Source organism: Vidua macroura, chromosome 28, assembly GCF_024509145.1.
Source record: "Vidua macroura isolate BioBank_ID:100142 chromosome 28, ASM2450914v1, whole genome shotgun sequence".
Lineage (NCBI taxonomy): Eukaryota > Metazoa > Chordata > Aves > Passeriformes > Viduidae > Vidua > Vidua macroura.
The window spans coordinates 2,121,561-2,139,826 of NC_071598.1; the positions used below are offsets into that span (position 1 = coordinate 2,121,561).

General features: G+C 50.6%; 1 protein-coding gene across 1 annotated transcript; it reads right to left on the bottom strand.

Moving 5' to 3' along the window:
* Positions 1-4,038: 4,038 nt before the first annotated feature.
* STC1 (stanniocalcin 1) lies at positions 4,039-15,475 on the bottom strand. Its single transcript, XM_054000568.1, has 4 exons — positions 15,316-15,475; positions 12,533-12,675; positions 11,335-11,546; positions 4,039-7,561 (listed from the first exon to the last, which is right to left on the bottom strand). The coding sequence occupies exons 1-4, from the start codon at positions 15,431-15,433 to the stop codon at positions 7,291-7,293; spliced, it is 744 nt and encodes a 247-aa protein (XP_053856543.1). The 5' UTR covers positions 15,434-15,475; the 3' UTR covers positions 4,039-7,290.
* Between the last annotated feature and the right edge of the window lie 2,791 nt (positions 15,476-18,266).

An 18,266-nucleotide genomic window follows, 5' to 3' on the forward strand; every position in this document is an offset into this window, starting at 1 on the left:
CTAACCCTAACCCTAACCCTAACCGTAACCCTAACCCTAACCCTAACCCTAACCCTAACCCTAGCAATAACACATAACACTGACCCTAAACACTAACACTAACCCTAAAACAAAACCCTAAGCCTAAACCTAAGCCTAAACCTAACCCAAACAGAAACCAACCCTAACCCTAATCATAACCCTAACCCTAACCCTAAACCATGGTCTTCACCCTAAACCAAACCCTAACTGTGACACTAACCCTAACACTAACCCTAAAACAAAATGCTAAGCTTAACCCTAAGCCTAAGCCTAACCCAAACACAAACCAACCCTAACCATAATCATGATCCTAACCCTAACCCTAAACCATGGCCTTCACCCTAAACCAAACCCTAACCATGACCCTAACCCTAACCCTAACCCTAAAAAAAACCCCTAAACCTAAGCCTAAGCCTAAACCTAACCCTAAACCGAACCCAAACACAAACCAACACTAACCCTAATCATAATCCTAATCCTAACCCTAAACCATGGGCTTCACCCTAACCCTAACCCTAACCCTAACCCTAACCCTAACCCTAAAACAAAACTCTAAGCCTAAACCTAAGCCTAAACCTAAGCCTAAACCGAACCCAAACACAAACCAACCCTAACCATAATCATAATCCTAATCCTAACCCTAAACCATGGCCTTCACCCTCAACCAAACCCCAACCCTGACCCTAACCTTAAACCCAACCCTAAAACAAAACCCTAAACCTAAGCCTAAGCCTAAACCAGGAAACAGGAATCATCTTTTGGAGCCACAATCCTCCTTATCCTGGACTTTCACTTGGCTTAAAAATCAAAATCAAAGGGGGGAAATAGAAAAAAGCTCAGTTTGTGTGGAAAAATGCCATCCCCCCATGAGCTCATACTGGTTTTACTGGTTTTTCCAACTGCTCCTGGAATAAAACTCCCAGGTCTCTCCCAGATATTTTGTGCCTGACGTTCTCCAACCTCAGGTTGGATCCAGGGGGGAGTCACAGAAACCCTCTCTGATGTTCTTTCCAACACCGATTTTGGCTTTTTTTTGGGAGGAAAAGCCTTTGGAAATCCAGCTTTGTGCACCGAGGAAGAGCTGGCTCCTTGGAAAAGGTGGAAATTTATTGGGAAAAGTGACTTTTGGTGAGTCTGGAAGCAGGGAATCCTCCCTCTGACCCGCCCAGCAACACGGCAGGGATGGAACTGGAGGGTCTGGTCCCATCCAAGCCAACCCAACCCAACCCAGCCCAACCCATTCCATGGCCCCGTGGTTTTCTGGGATTTCCAGCCCCATCATCCCAAGGGTTGGAGCTGGAGGGTCTTGTCCCAACCCAACCCAACCCATTCCATGGCTCCGTGGTTTTTAGGGATTTCCACCCCTATCATTTCATGGGTTGGAGCTGGAGGATCTGGTCCCATCCAACCCAACCCATTCCATGGATCTGTGGTTTTCCAGGATTTCCAGCCCCATCATCCCATGGTTTGGAGGATCTGGTCCCAACCCAACCCAACCCATTCCATGGCTCCGTGGTTTTCTGGGATTCCCAACCCCATCATCCCATGGCTTGGAGGATCCTGTCCCATCCAACCCAACACATTCAATGGATCTGTGGTTTTCTGGGATTCCCAACCCCATCATCCCATGGCTTGGAGGATCTGGTCCCATCCAACCCAACCCATTCCATGTCTCTGTGGTTTTCCAGGATTTCCAGCCCCATCATCCCATGGGTTGGAGGATCTGGTCCTTCCCAACCCAACCCATTCCATGGCTCCGTGGTTTTCTGGGATTTCCAGCCCCATCATCCCAAGGATTGGAGCTGGAGGATCTGGTCCCAAACCAACCCAACCCAACCCAACCCAACCCATTCCATGGCTCCATGGTTTTCAGTGATTTCCAGCCCCATCATCCCATGGGTTGGAGCTGGAGGATCTGGTCCCAACCCAACCCAACCCAACCCAACCCATTCCATGGCTGCACGGTTTTCCAGGATTTCCAGCCCCATCATCCCATGGGTTGGAGGATCTGGTCCTTCCCAACCCAACCCATTCCATGGCTCCGTGGTTTTCCAGGATTTCTAGCCCCATCATCCCATGGGTTGGAGGATCTGGTCCCATCCAAGCCAACCCATTCCATGGCTCCGTGGTTTTCAGGGATTTCCAACCCCATCATCCCCTCAATCCCCCAGATTAATTTTTGGCCGCTGCTTTCCACCAAAATTGATAAAAAATACATCAAAATCTCAGGGTTTTGAGAATTCCCTGGCCAAATCTTCATCCCTTTGCATTATTCCTGCCTTTCCCTCTGCTCCTCACCCATCTGAGCTCTCCTGATGGGATTCACCTCTGAATTTGGGTGATTTAAGCTCTGGTTTCTATTTTTAGCAACTCCAATTCTTTTATTTTTTGAACTCCTTCCGTGTTCCTGCTCGGAGCAGCTGAATCATGGCAGCAAAGACAACATCCTTCATTTCTGTGGGAGTTTTTGTTGTCCTTCATTTCTGTGGGAGCTTTTTCCCTCCTGCTTTTTATTTTTCTCAGTTCCTGGGAGTCAGGAAGGGAAGTCTGGTCCCGAATTTAATTCCCAGCCCTTTGGAAGTGTTGGGGATCCCACTCCTCCTTCCCTCCCTCCCTCCCTCCCAAAGCTGGCAGGAAGGGTGAGGACTGGGAAAATCGGAACTGGTTTTCCCTTTGTTTCATCATGAAACTGCAAAAAAAACCCCATGGACAAGAAAAGAACATCCAGTCAATCCTTTGGACCCTGGCCAAATCAAATTCCTGTTTTTTTTTTTTTTTTTTTTTCCAGGGGAAAATCAACCAGGATTTGAATGCTTCCCGAGCTCTCCGTCACCACCGAGCCCAGATTTCCTTTTCCAGGACTCTTTTCTTCGTCATCAAGGCGAGATTTCCTTTTCCAGGACTTTTTTCTTTGTCACTGAGCTGAAATTTCCTTTTCCAGGACTTTTGTCTTGGCTATCAAGCATAAATTTCCTTTTCCAAGACATTTTTCTTTGTCACCAAGCCAAAATTTCCTTTTCCAGGACAATTTTCTTCATTATCAAGCATAAATTTCCTTTTCTAGCACAATTTTCTTCATCACTGAGCCAAAATTTCCTTCTCCAGAATGATTTCCCTCCCAGTTTTCCCACCACAGAGCCTAGGTTGATCCGACCCCTCTGCTCCTGCTCTTTTTTGGGAATTCAGCTCCCTCCATTACTAGCACTGACCTAAATTTGTCCATTTTATTCCCAAAATTGTCGAAATTCTGGAATATTGTCAACATTGGGAGCTCCAGGTGGAAGTGTTCAAGGGAATTTCCAATGCTGTCAATAATTATAAGTATGATATATAAATATTAATTATAACTCATTTATTTCAAGATTTATTTTTAGTAATTTTAATAATTTAATCAATCAATATTATTGACAATGCTAATGATAATAATAAGAATTATTATGAAAATTATTATTATTATTATTAATAATAATAATAATAATAATAACATTGCAACACAGTGCAGGGGGTGGGATGAGTTCAGCTTTAAGGTCCTTCCAATCCAAACCTTTCCATGATTTTAGGGCAAGAAATCTTTTATTAATCCTCTTCCATTCCCAATATTTATTCTTACCCTCTCATGTGATGGGAAAATGATTTTTTTAATCTTCGCAGCAGCTTTTGGAGCAGAGTCGGAATTAAGATCCCACTTTTCCTCTGCTGATTATTAAATGTATTTTGATGTTCCAGTGGAAATTGGAGATTTCTTGACTGGATAAAATGCACGTGGAATTCCAGAATCCAGGTGTTTTATTTCCCTGCAGGGGCGTTGCAGCTGCATTCGTTAAAAAGTGCTTCTGCCTTAATGAGTAGGGTGAATAAAATGCAATTAGCAGGCCAAGCCATAAAAAGCCAGAGGAGACAGCAGAGCTCTGATGCTCAATCCAAGGAAAAAAAAAATATAAAATTTTATTTAATCAAAATAAAAAAAATTATCCTGCTGCCATCAACAGCCCAATAAAAATCCGGACACCAAAACCCTTTAAATTTGACTTTTTTATTTCATTGCAGAAGAAAATCCAACGTAGGCCTCATTACGTTATGCATCTTCAATTATAAAAATAAGCAAAGAAAATAACTTGCCTCTCTCTCCTCGCTATGATATGTTTCAAATTACCTTTATATGAACACACGGAGCTTTACAAATGTCATGGAAACAATAAATAAGGACATATACCAGATATGCTCACTGTTTATTCCAGTACTCAGCAAAAAAAAAAAAAAAACAAACAGAAAAAACAAAACCCACAACCCCCCAACTCTCTCCCTTTTCCCTTTTCTAGGTCTCTTTAAATTATAAATACAAATAATGCAAATTTATAATGGCACAAAAACGTCTAAAGTGCAAACAAACCACGAGACTCATGCAAACCTTCCCAGAGAAGCCCCTCCCCGCCCCGAGAGAAAATCCTTTTGTGAGACCAAAAAAAAATGAAGCAGAGATGAACTCCCAGGTGAAATTGCTGGACTTGATCGTGGGGATCATTCCCCACCCCGAGGGATCTCTCCCACCCAAATCCAAACCTTTCCATCATTCCCCAGGGATGGGAGGAGCTCCCAAATCCCCTCTGCTGAGCAGGGAGGGCTGGGAGTGCCCAGCTCGGGCGAGGGAAGGGATGAGCGATCCCAAATTCCTCCCTGCTCCAGCACAGGGACAAAAGTGGCCTCAAAGCAGCTCAAAAATCGGGAATTGTGGCTCTTTGGGACACGGATGGCGCAGGGGGAGCTCCCTGGGTACCAGGGGATGATTCCCTGGGCCACCACAGCAAACCCCCTTGGGGGAATCATCTCCCCGCTCCTCTTCCCACCCTTATTCAGGAGACAAAGCTGGAATCGCTGCTGGAAAGGGAAATTTCATTATGGCACCCCAAAAAAAAAGATGGGACTGGGAGGCCCAAGGCGCCTCCCCGGCCCCAAATCTGCTTTAGGTGCCTTTTTGGGGTTGCAGAGAAACGGGTGGGTGGAGAAGCCACTTTCCGTGAGGAATGTCCCTGGCCAGGTGTCCTTGGAAAGCTCCTGGAAGCTTTGGGATCCCACAGTGGGAGCTCTGGAGCACTGGCAGAGCCTCCCAGGTGGGCTTAGGCCACTGCCCCGAGGCAGGGAAAGACTTTTTGTGAGCAATTCCCAAAGAAAAGCATGGACTGGATGCACAGACCCCAGCAGAATTCCCTGGCTCCCAACAGCTGCGGGGTGGGAAATCAGGGATGCACTCCTGGGATCCATTCCTAAATATAATCCCACTTTTAGGGTCGGGATATTCCAGAAGCTTTTGGTTTTCACCTCTCAGAACTTCTTTGTGTTGGCCTCTCAATCCCTGCCTGATTCAGGAAGGAGCAACTTTGCATCTTCCTTGCCCTGCATGGCTCTGTTCGGAGTATCCCAAAAAAATTACAAATTCCGACCCTCCACCGATGTCAGCAATGTTTTTTTTGCTGCTTCCAATTCTCTGCCAGCACTTCTGGGCTACATTTTGTGAAGACAGCGACATCTGAAACGTTGCCGCTGCATCTGGTTTCGATATTTTAGCAGCAAGTTCTGGTTTAAAGGCTTTGTGGTTTCCCGAACAACACACAAAAAAAAAAAAAAAAAAAAATTATATTGCTTCAGGTTTCCATAAGGAAAAGAGATCCCTCCTTTATCAGCTCTGAGGCAGAGTCTCCCACTCTGCAGGGACTCCAAGGCATGGGTTTGGGATTGGCCTGGTGGATCCCACACCACCAAGGGGATTTTTGGGCACACCAGGACCTGGCTGTGGTGGGGAGCGGCTTTGGGGTCTCCCAGCTCTGCTCCTCTTCCCAGAACCCGCTGAGGAGGAGGAGGAGGAGGGTGGAGGAAAGGCAGCTCCCAGAGCATTCATTGTGTCCTCAGCTTTCCTGCTGGAGCTTGAGAGAATGATGGATTTTCCCAGCCTTTCCCCAGAAATCCTGACGGGAGTTCTGCCCTGTGAGATTCCCAAAGGATCTGAAATTCCGGAATTCCCAGCAGCTCTGCCTTGGCGCTAAGTGCATTGCCTGGCAGCCCTGTGGGGACAGGACTGACCAGCCTGAACTTGGGTTTTTTATGGATTTTGCCTCAATTTTAGCTCTGAAAGGCTGTTCCTGGTCCTGCGATTCCCATCCTAAACCTTTCCCCTCTTCCTTTCTAAAAAGGCCACAGAGTGGAACGTGAACTCCTGACTATGACAGAGGTGCTGCTTCCAGGACAAAGAAAGCAATAATAATAATAACAATAATAATAATAACAATAATAATAATTATAAAGAAAGAGCTGACTTACAAAACTCAGTTTAGGCAATAAAGTTATTCTGCTCTGCTCCTTTGAAGCAGACTCTGGTGGAGTTTATGTACAGTACAGACAGATTTTAGCACTATTTATACCACGGTTAGAGCAAGGCCTTTAATACTCTAATCTTAAGACAGGCTTTGTTTCTGTTAGGCTTGGTTTAAAGCTTCAGGCAGTTAAATACAGTACAGAGATGTGAGCTTTGAAATACAACGCACGATTATGGGACCTCCTGACCAGCTCCAGCCACAACCTCTTGCCATGGTAGAACACGTCCCTCTCCTGCTCTTGCGGTTTGTGGGGTGGTTTGAACTCATTTTGCACCGCCGTGCCGGGTCCTGGTGACTAAACCATGCAGCCAGCTTGGTAAAACCCGACTTAAACGTGTTCACAGCGCTCTGCTGGAAGGATTAGGTCTGAGGGTGACACTACAGGACCAGGAACGTGACATCCATGTTCGTCCATGGCCAGCACAGATTCATGACATGAATTCCACGGATATTTTTTAGGATGTGCGAGAGTTTTTAGTGCATCTTCCGGCACCTGCAGGAGAGGAGCAGCTCCTCCCCTCGGCGCCGAATCTCCAGGCCTGGGTGGTGTCAGCACAACAGTCTGGGACAAAACTCAGCCTCCAAACGTTGGGTTTGGTGCCTGAAGGCCTGACCACTGTAGGGATCTACTTATGAGTAAGATTTTTTGGGAGAACAGATATTTTTTGTGGGGAAGAGAAGAGACAGAGCCGTCAGGCTGGCGGGAAAGCCGCGACACCGAACACAGACCCATGCAGAAGTGTTGGTGGAGAGGAACAGAAAAGATGAACTAACTAAACGAGCCCTAAGGAACTAAACCCAGCTCCTGGGGGTTAAAATACCTACAGTCCTCTGGCTTTGGGTGCAGCACTGCTAGAGCAGAGCCCTCAGCTTTGGTCGTGCTCGGCCGGCCCTGCCCCGGTCAGGCGCGCTCGGCGGAGCCGCGCTTGGCGTGGGCGGGCGCGGAGCCCTCACCTCGGAGGTTCCTGAGGAGCAGCTTCAGCTTCTGCGGCTCCGAGACCCTCCTGCGCAGGAGGTCGGCGCGGGGGTGGCCCTGGGCGCAGTGGTCGCTCTGCAGCAGGTGGAACAGGCTGGCCATGTTGGGCCCCAGCTTCTCCATCAGGCTCTCCTTGATGGTGCTCACCGTGTCCTCGTCGCACTCCAGCAGGCTCCTCACCAGCTTGTTGTAATACCTGCAGCAGAGCCACCTCGTTAGCCCACGGTGCGCCCCAGCCGGGTGGCAAAACTGCGGGAATCTGGATTTTTAACTGAGCCAGAGCGTGTTTGGAATTGATTTCTGATGGTGTCGTGGCAGAATTTTTACAGTTGGGAAAGGCCTCCCAAGGCCGAGTCCAGCCTTGTTGTCACTGCACCCAAACACCCTGGGCACAGCGGTGCTGTGCCCCTGGCACAGAGAAGGAACCCCATCGCCAAAATTCTGATTTAATTGCCCTAAACCAACAGCTGCCCCAGCTCTGGGAGGTGAGGGGTGAGCACAGTGGGTTTGGAGCAATCCTGGCGGATCAGGAAGGTAAAAACGAGGAGCTGAGAGATTAGGAATGGGTTAAAGGGTGTGATTTACTCTCCGCTAAACACCCGAGCTCCTGGAGCTTTGGGAAGGAAAATAATTGATGTTGGCAACAACAGATCCTGCTGGGATCCCAGCCTGGCCTGGCCTCTGCTCCGAGCCAGAGCCATGACTGATCCATCCCTGTGGCACCAGTCCCTCTTGTCCCTCTTGTCCCTCTTGTCGCTTTCCCTGCACAGAAGGACCAGAAGGGGGAGAAGCAGCCCAGTCCAAGCCTGTCAATTCCCTCGCGACAGATCTTTAGGACACACAATCCATTGTCACTTCCATTCCCTTTGTCCCTCTCGTCCCTTTCCCTGCACAGCCCTTACAAGCGCCAGAAGGGGGAGAAGCAGCGCAGTCCAAGCCTGGCAGATCCCTGGATTCCCTCAGGACAGGTCTTTAGGACGCGCAATCCGTGCTCACTTCCAAGCCCACCATGCACGGAGCCCCAGGAGAGGCTTCCCCTGCCTCCCCTCCAGCTGCATCTTCCCCTCCCAGCAGCCCTGGGCACAAATTCCTTGCCCAAGGAGGAGCAGCCAGGTGTGGTAGCAGCTCCCTGGTCAGAGAGAGAGAAGCTGGATGAATTTTCCCAGAACTGGCCTGGGAAGCTTTGGGGAGCTGGAGATAAAATTCTAGATAGCCAATTATTAAAAACAACCTGCAGGTGTTGTTTGTCTAATATCTGTTTTCTTGTTATTCTCATAAGATTGTTTATAAATGGGTGTCTTGTTAATTAGCCAATGGTGATGGTGTTTTAATTAAAGGACCAATCAGGTCCACCTGTAGGGTATAAAAAGAGTATAAAAAGGGTATAAAAAGCAATAATAAATCGAATTAGCTTTCTGTGAATGCCTTGGGAGTCTGTCACTTATTAGCCAGGCCTGAGTCGCACGCTGGCAGCCAGGAAGTGGTGCTGCCCTGTATTCCCAGCCCTGCTGAGAATTCCTCCAAGGAATGCTCCTCCACGGCCCCAGGAGCACCAGGGAGAGCACCTGGCACCTCCCTGCGCCAGGGAACATCTTCCCAGGGAGACAACGTTGGGAAAAAGGGCAGCAGTCCCACATTTGCTGGGATTTCTGCCTGAAAGGACGTCGGGGAACTTATTTTAAGCACTTTAAGGTCACAGTGACATTTTTCCACAGGAGCAGAGAGGAGAACAACCTGCAGGTGGAGGAGGGGAAGGAAGAGGGAAATGAGAGTTCCCATTCAGAATCCTTTCCCAACTCTCAGCCTTCGGAGCAGCCAGGGGAGGTCAGGTGAGGTCAAAGTCTGAGCTGCACAAAAGGACCAGGCTTTGGCTCGCTCTGAGCCCGGCTCAGCAGGGCTGGGAACGAGGTCTGAAGGGGAGATGAGCAAAGCTGAGCCAGCCACACACCCGGCTTAAATCGGGGCCAGACAGAGCCCATCCAGCCCCGAGGCTTCCACGCTCAGACACCTTCCCAGAGCCTGTCAGAGCCGGGCTGGGAGCAGAGATTTTCCTCCCCTGCTGCTCCTGCCCTGAGATGAAATCGCAGGAAGATGCAATGACCTTTAACTACTTCCCCGGGGCGGCCGGGCCAAGTGGCACATTCTGATCCAGCGGCTGGGAAAGCAGGATGCTCTGGGAGCCCTGAGCGTAACCTCGGAGCTGGGAAATCCTGCTGCCTTTGTTCCTCGACGTGTCACAATATCCTCTGCCTCGGGCTGGGGGAGGAGCTCCCTGTGCCTCGGGAGAGGCTCCGGGGCTTGCTCCTCGCAGAGGAGCGTGGTCAGCTCTGCCCGAGTGTCCCGTGTCCCCCTCCGAGGGCTGCTGAGCTCCACAATCCATCACCTTAACCTGGGGCTCCACAGAGCTGCCTGCTCCTCTCCCAAACCTCCAGAAAACCTCTTCCCAAGGTTCCAATTCCCCCCTGCCAAATTTGCTTGGGAGAAAGATGCACAAGTTTCATTTTTACTCCCTCCAGTATAATTTTGCCTTCTGGATTTTGCCATTTTCTGGATAGACAAGAAAAAATATCTCCATCTACAAGGGAGTTTTCTGTAATAGGAAATGGATCTCCATGATCCTTGTGGGTCCCTTCCAGCTCTGGATATTCTGGGATTCTCTGAATAAATTTATGCTGGTTGATGCAACATAAAACGTATTTATCACCTGCACACCTGTCCTGGGACAGGTCTGGAGGTTTGGGATGCTCCTGGATCCAGCCAAAGCCACCCCAGAGGAGCTGAGGCCTCGGCCACGGCCCGGCCCAGGACCCAGTGCTCTGCTTGCTCTCCAATCCGGAGTTATTTACTCCAACTGCTCCAAAAGGTCCCTTTTATCCCAATCACAAGACTCAGCACTGATTGTTCCAGGATTGGGAGGAAGAAATCCCTGTCCCTGCAGCGTGACTGCGCAGACTGCAGCAGCCCTGAAGCCTCCCTGTGTCCCTTGTCCTTGGAGGACGGGGACAGGGCAGTCCTGCGCTCAGGCAGCAGCGTGACATTGCCATGCCTGCAGGCTGCAGGAACAGGAGACAGCCCCAAAGCAGAGCAGTGAGAGCCCCAGGCTGTCCCCAGAAACGAGTCACGGCACAGGGGGCTTATACAGCACCAGGTGTGCTGGGTCCTTCCGTTTTTCCTGGGTTTTGTAGCAGTGGGGTGGCCTTGGAGGACAAGGATTCATTGTCCAGGTGCCACATGAGCCCCAGGAAGGGGATGGCTGCAGGCTGGAGAAGGGAATGAGGTGGAAATGGATGGAGAAGGCCAGGCTGGACTGGGCTTGGAGAAACCTGGGCAGGGGAAAGTGTCCCTGTCCTTGGCAGGGTGGGATGAGATGGGGTTTAAGGTCCCTTCCCACCCAAACCATTCCTTGATTCTCTGAGCAGCTCTGAAATGATCAGTGTGCAAGACATGCCGAATTAATCAACCTCTTTGGGATCACTGACCATTACAGTGCACTCAAACAAAAAAAAAATTAGCATTTAAACAAACTCCAGGGTTTGGGATATGGGACGTCAGGATAATTTTATGATTCTCCTCTGGAAATGCTTTTAAATGTATTTCCCAAAAGGAGAAAAAAAAATTCATTTCCCAAAAAGGGAAATAAATGTATTTTCCCAAAAAGGGAAATATGAGTATTTCCCAAAAACAAGTGTGTTTTCTCAAAAAGGGAAATATGAGTATTTCCCAAAATGTAAAACAAGTGTGTTTTCCCAAAAAGGGAAATAAATGTATTTGCCAAAAAGAGAAGGGAGAATGCTTCCCCTCTCAAAATTCTCTTCCAATTCTCTTCATCTAAAGCTGAGCAGGGCCTGAAGAGGCAGGGAGCTTTACTGGGCTAAGATGTTTCAGGACCTGCAGGCGTTTATCACCCGGGCCCCTCTCGTTCCTGCCCTGCAATTCCCACTCCCGAATCCCGAGGAGAGCCCCACGTACCGGTTGGAGAAGTGGTTTGGGAGCTGCACCACCTCGGTGATGGCCTCGGGGTTGCGCCGGGCGATGCCGCACATGTCCAGCTTGCTGTAGCACTCCTCCTGCACCTCGGAGATCATCCTCTGGAACGTGGAGCACCTGCGGATGGCCAGGAACACCTTGGACGTCACCCCGTTGGCGATGCACTTCAGGCTCTCCTTCACGAAAGCTTTTCCCTGCAAACGGAAGGGAAACTTCAACTGCACCAGAATTCCAGGGAATCCAAAGGAAGGGGAAGTGTTTTGGATACTCCACCAGGCCTGGCTCTGCTAATTACCCTCCTGCAATTACAGACGGGCAGGGAATGGCGCTTGGATGCTCCCAATTATTGCAGAGTTGTCATTCTCAGCAGTTGGGATGCTCTGAACTCCCATTCCCAAAGGATTTAGGCAGTGGGAATCTTCGGCCTGGAAGTGCCAGGACCAGAGACGGAGCAGCTCTGCCCCACAGATTGATTTAACATCAATTTGTTGCCAGCAGCTTAACACTTCTGGTTCAGAGCCCAAGAGCCTTTACGAGCTTTTAAATCAGTCCTCGGGAGCAGGAGCACGGGGAACAAGGGGCTGTGTGAATTTGGGGAGGAAAGCACAGAGGGAAAGGGATTTTGGCAGAGCACAGCCCTCCAATACTACCCCGTTCATTCTCCCTGCAGCCCCAACCTGGCCGCGCATTCCCAGACCCAAACACTTCCAAGTCAAAGCCCAGCCCTGTGCCAGGTCACACACTCAGGAGATTTATTTTGTTAGAAGAACATTTCTATTTCCTCCTGGAGAGGAAACCTTGCTCTCCACCCCACGGAACCCTCTGTGCCAAGTCCTCACACGGAGCAGGGAGCGGGTGGAAAAAGAGCCCTGGAGGACGCGCTTGGAGCCAAAAATGAGGGCTGAGAGGAGCAGCCGAGCAGCAGGAAGGGCTGCAGGGAGGGGAGGGTTAATCCTGCCCAAAGCACAGCTTAAATTAAGGCAGGCATTGGGCTGAGCGCTTAGCCCGTGCTTTAGAACCCGCGGGACTTGTCGGGGGGCATGAAAAGGCGGCTCCCATTTATTCTCGGCTGGGTTTTATTCTCGGCCGGGTTTGATTCTCGGCCGGGTTTGATTCATTCTCGGCCACGTTTGATCGCTGGCCGGGTTTTATTCCCGTGCCCTTTGTGGCCGGGCCGTACCTGAGTGTCGAATTTAGCAGCGCTGTAGAGGAAGGATTTGCAGATGTCGTACATCCCGTCCGTGTCGCACGTGGAGTTCTCCAGGCAGGCGAAGGCTCCACAGCCCACCTGGAGGGCACTGTTCAGGCACCGAACCACCTCGGCTGCGGGACAGAGAGGCACGGGAACATCAGCACACACACGGAGAGCGAGCCCAGCCCGCGGCCAAATCCTGCGCTGGCACCGCGGCGAGGCAGGCACGGCTCAGACCCTCTCTAAGGCTCCAAAATCTGCCACGGAGCCAGATTTCCCTGCCATGGAGTCAGATTTCTCTGCCACTGAGTCAGATTTCTCTGCCACGGAGCCAGATTTCTCTGCCATGGAGAAAAGAAGGCTCCAGGGACCTCAGAGCCCCTTCTGCTGCAGAAAAGCAGATTAGAAAAAAGTGGGAGAACGACTTTTCATATGCACAGCGCTAGAACAGCTGGGATTGGCTTTAAGCTAAAAGAGGAGAGATTTAGGTCAGATATTAGGGAGAAAATCCTTTCTTGGAGGGAGTGAGGCCCTGGTACAGGGTGCCCAGAGAGGTTGTGGATTTCTCATCCCCAGAAGTGTCCAAAGCCAGGTTGGAGCACCCTGGGATAGTGGAAGGTGTCTCTGCCCGTGGCAGGGGATGGGATGAGCTTTAAGGTCCCTTCCAACACAACCCATTCCAGGATTCCATAATTCTAGAATTCCATGATTCTACAATTCCACAGTTCTACAATTCCAGGATTCTCTGAAGACATGACCAGCACCCCAAGGAAGAGAAATTCCAGCTACCAAACCCCTCGAGAGTCACACACAGATTAAAAGTGGCAGCACCTCACAGTCCTTGCTTAGATGGGGACCCAAATGTCCATCCCAACCCAATTCTCTCTTCAGGCATTTACATCTTTATCCCAGCTCCCTCTAAAGAAGGAGCAGGGATGAGGATGGGCCCGTGGAAAGCTCTGGGTGCTGAGGACTCTTCCTTGGGGAACAGCCTGGCAGAACCTGGATCACAAAACCACAGGAAAATGAGATGGAAGCGTTGGCACACGCCAACAAGTTGGCAGGAAATCCCAGTTATTGGGGGGAATTTGTGCTTTTCTAAAATGCCTGAATTACCTAGAAAGAAGATTTTAGCTTGAGAGTCAATTCTTAACACCCAAAAGGACTCGATCCAGCAGCTTGGTGCTAAAACTGCCCTGGGAGTTCGCAGGCGTAGGCAAAAAAGGTCATTTTTTGCTGAAGATTCAGGAGGAGAAGGGAAATTTGGGCAGAGAAAGTTCGGGTAATGCAGCTCCGGGGAGAATTAAACCCCGGAGGCAGCGGTGCGGCTGAGCACGAGGGTATCCGTGTCATCCCGGCTTTCTCAGAGCAGATCCAGTGCCTTTTAACAATGAATCAGCAGAATTGCCACATGATTGCCCTGAAATTAGCCGGGATTAACCTTTCTGGGCGAGCCGAACATCTGTCCCCTCCCGCGCCTGGGCAAGGCACGTTCATTGCTTTTGCAGCTCATGTTACCAGACATTCTTGGGGAAGAAATGCGAACCCAGGGTCCCCCATCCAGCCCTGAGGTGTGGGAAAAGTGAGGCTTTACTGGGAGAGAACACACCTTATTAAATCTAAGCTGTATCCTGAAGAGAATTCTTTATAACCGGCATTTTTCCCCGAAAAAAAAAAAAAAAAAAAAAAAAAGAAGAAATAATATTTAAAATTTTCCCCCAATTAACCCCTCGTCGTTCCGCGCTCTTGCTGACGTGCCTGAAGGGAGGAATATTTGGTAATTCATCCCCTCCCCGGTTCATAACCTCCCGCAGCACGAGCCAGCCCCATAATTAGCTTTCCACAGGTTCCAATTAGAACTTCGCTCGCAGCAGACTCCGGCTGCGCGGAGCTCTGGTTGTTTTAGGCACGGTGCGAGAGGGAGACCCCACGTTTCTATAGCAACCAAATACAAAAGCAAATCGAGCAAACACCCCGCTCCAACGCTGCAGAGCCTTGCGGATCTAAAATAAGGCAGCTGTTAATGAGCTCCGAATTAGAGCGTTAATATCTTTGCAGTACGGTAGAAGGCAGATTTTTAATTCCCATTGTTCCAGACAATGTCTCCAAGTTATCTAAGCAGCAAAGTCCAGACATCCAGGGCTCACTCGCCAAAGCAATTTTTTTTTTTTTTCTCCATTGTGGAAGCAAGTTTGGAAATGTCACCAATGCATTTTTACAGTGGCAGCTGACCGATAGCGATCAGTTTGTGACAATCGCAGCGAGCGGGGGACAGTTTCTAGGTTACTGCATTCTTCCAAGTGGCGGCTCCGGCTCCCCCTCTTTGAACAGACAGATGTTCACAGAACAATGGGGCAGTCCCAGCGCCGCGGATTTCATCAACTTCCTAAAAAGCAAGGGTTTAACACCAGAGCGGCGCTGCGCTGGGGAAGGGAGAGGGATACATGCAAGCAGGAAAATAAAAATGATAAAAAGTGCACGGAAGTCATTGGGGAGCTGCGGGAGGAGGGGAGAGCCTGGATCGCATCCTCGCAGCGCTTCCCTGCCCCGGCTCCGACAGGAGATTCCTGCTCCAGCTCTGCACCAGCAGCTCCTGCCAGCCCTGAAAGGAACGTTTGTGCTGCCAGCCGACCGGCAAGTTTATAAAGGGGAAAAAAAAAAAAAAGGGTGGGGGGGGGAATGAAAAAGAAGAAGAAAAATCAGCAGCAGAGAAACCTGAGACAGTTTAAGGCATCGGGGCTGCGGCTCCGAGCCCTGCTCGCTGGCGTTACCTGAGTTCTGGGCTGCCACCCGCGCTTTCCTGGGGCTCACAGAGTCATTCTGCTCAGCTTCGTAGGATGCGGATGCACTGATCAGCAGCAGCAGGAGAAAACCAGACTTTGGGAGCATTCTTTGACAAGTTTCCGCTAAGTGTGGGGTTGGGTTGGTTTTTTTTTTTTCTTTTTTTTTTTTTTTTTTTTTTTTTTTGGGTGGTTGATTTTTTTTTTTTTTTTTTTTTTTTTTGGATGTGTGCGCCTCTTCTCTTCCACTCCGGCTTGAGCAAAGATGTGGAGCTGGATACGCGCTCGCAGGAGGGAGGGAAGGAAGGAGGGAGGGAGGATCCTGGCGAGCCCGGGGATGAGCGCAGGGATGTGCGGAGGATCCGGGTGGCCCCTCTGGCTGCTGCTCGCTGGGGGACCGGGAGCTGCGAGGGTTTTATAGCCGCCCTTATCGGTCCCCCCCAGGCTGCGGAGCCAATCGGTGGCGCTGGGCAGAGCCAGGGGAGGACTGGACTCATTCAAGCCCCACAAAACTGCAACTTCACAGGAAGAATATTTTCCAGCCCATTAAAAGTACCTGCCAAAGAACAATGAGCGAAAAGTTCATCCTTGGAGGAGCGGTGGGAAAAGGGAGGGGATTGGGGGGGAGGCTTCTTATGGATCATGGAGCTCGAGGAAATGACAGCGCCGTCCTAAAGCGCCCCCACCCCAAAAGAAAACCACCTGCCCTTTAGGGAAAGCTGCTCCCATCCGTCCGAGAGTGATCCCGGGGTTGGGGCGGCTCGGGCGGGGGGGAAGAGGCGGCTTTGAGGGGCTCGGGGATGGGGCTGGCAGGGATCCCTCGCTCCTGCCCCGGCTCTCACCTTTGCCTGCGCTGCCGGTGCCTCCCTCCTGCCCCAGCACGTGCGAGCCCCGGGACTCATCCCTGCGCTCACGTAGGCACATGCAAATCCCTCCCTGCCCCAAACCTCGCCTGCCGCCTCCTTAGCTCCCCTCACCTGCGCAATTCCCCCCGGAAAATCACCTAGTCAAACCTCCTGCTGCGCCCCAAACCCCAGTTTTCAGGTGTTTCGCGGTTTTCCTCACCCCTCCTCCTCCCTGCTCCAAACTCAACCCTGTTCTTCAGATTTCATAACGGGAGGAGGCACCCTAATGCCTGATTCAATCTCGGTTCTAATGGGCACGTAATGAGGATTAACACGCTGCAGGATTGATTATCCCCCATCCCAGAGACAATTAAAGCTCTGCGTGTTTCAGGGATGAAAGTGCAGCAGGGCTCTTAAACCTTAGAGCTGAAAGGAAATCGGGGAAAGGTGTGTGCAGAAAGGTTTCCAGATAAAAAGCGACAAGTTCCTGCAGCTTAGAATGAACCCAAGGATTTAGAGATCAGCTCTGGCTGATCTGAGCTGGGATTATTTGGATCATGAGCACGTTTGGGGCTCACTCTGCCACCCCCAGGATCTTTTCTGGGAAGGGAAGGACTCTCAGCTCTGTGGTGCCAGGCAAGGAAATCCAGCTTGCATTGATCCATGGATCCACCAGATACAGAATTCCCATTTGACGAACCAGTTCCACAAATCCCATTCAAGTGGAGGTGCAAAACTCCCCATTTTGGGGCATTTATTCGGGTTTCTGTCAGCTGAATTTTAAATAAAGAAGAATTTAAAGAGAAGCAGGAGGAGGCTCTTTCCAAGGATCTCCAGAAGCTGTGCCTGCTGCTTTGCCTCATTCCTGCCTTTTTTCCCCTGGGAAAATGGGATCACTCTGGATCCTGCCCATCCCTGTCTCCCATCTCTCCAGGAAGGCGCTGCCAGCCCAGCTCGGGCAGCGCTGCCTCATTCCCGGTGGTGTCGGCTCCCTTTGGAACGGGAACAGGAGCGAGGCTGTGCTGCTGCCCGGGGGTCACAGGAACAGCTGTGCCAGATGTTCCGAGCGCGCGCCAAAAGCCCTGAAACAGGAGGGTTTCGGGTTTCGGCTCCGGTTTGGGACACCGAGCCAAATTCATTAAATAAAGAAAAGAAAAAGAAGCAGCAGCCCCGAAAAGCGTTGTGGTTTCTCCACTTCAGAGCTCCGGTCCAGTTTGGAAGCAAGAATAATCCCAGAGGGTTTGATCCTGATTAAATCAAAAGTAATTCTGGCAGCCACTTCAATGGGGGCTGACTCATGGCTCCAGCGCCCTCCTCTCCTCTCCTCTCCTCTCCTCTCCTCTCCTCTCCTCTCCTCTCCTCTCCTCTCCTCTCCTCTCCTCTCCTCTCCTCTCCTCTCCTCTCCTCTCCTCTCCTCTCCTCTCCTCTCCTCTCCTCTCCTCTCCTCTCCTCTCCTCTCCTCTCCTCTCCTCTCCTCTCCTCTCCTCTCCTCTCCTCTCCTCTCCTCTCCTCTCCTCTCCTCTCCTCTCCTCTCCTCTCCTCTCCTCTCCTCTCCTCTCCTCTCCTCTCCTCTCCTCTCCTCTCCTCTCCTCTCCTCTCCTCTCCTCTCCTCTCCTCTCCTCTCCTCTCCTCTCCTCTCCTCTCCTCTCCTCTCCTCTCCTCTCCTCTCCTCTCCTCTCCCTGCATTTTCCACACCATTGCATTGCAAACTCCCAGCGCGATCCCTTCACCCCAAGGTGAACATTCCCACTTGACTTTTTTTGGCTTTTTTTTTTTTTTTTTTTTTTTGAGGCTGCAAACCCGGCAGGTTGGCCTGGCCCTCCACAGGAGCACGTCCGCATCCACGGGAACCTGAGCGCGGGGAGGAGCTAAGCCAAGGGGACGCTGAGATGATTCCAGCACGTTTTCTGTTCTTTCTCCTATTTCCCCAGGGGTTTGCACCTTTAGGGCCACATTTGATATTTTACCTGCTGCCCGTTTTCATTACGAGCAGCAGGAAGAGGAGGTGAGCGAGGCTCAGTTTGGTGTCATGGCCATGGTGACCCCGTGAGAGGTGTTGGATCAGCACACAAATATTAAAACACCAGGGGAGCTCTA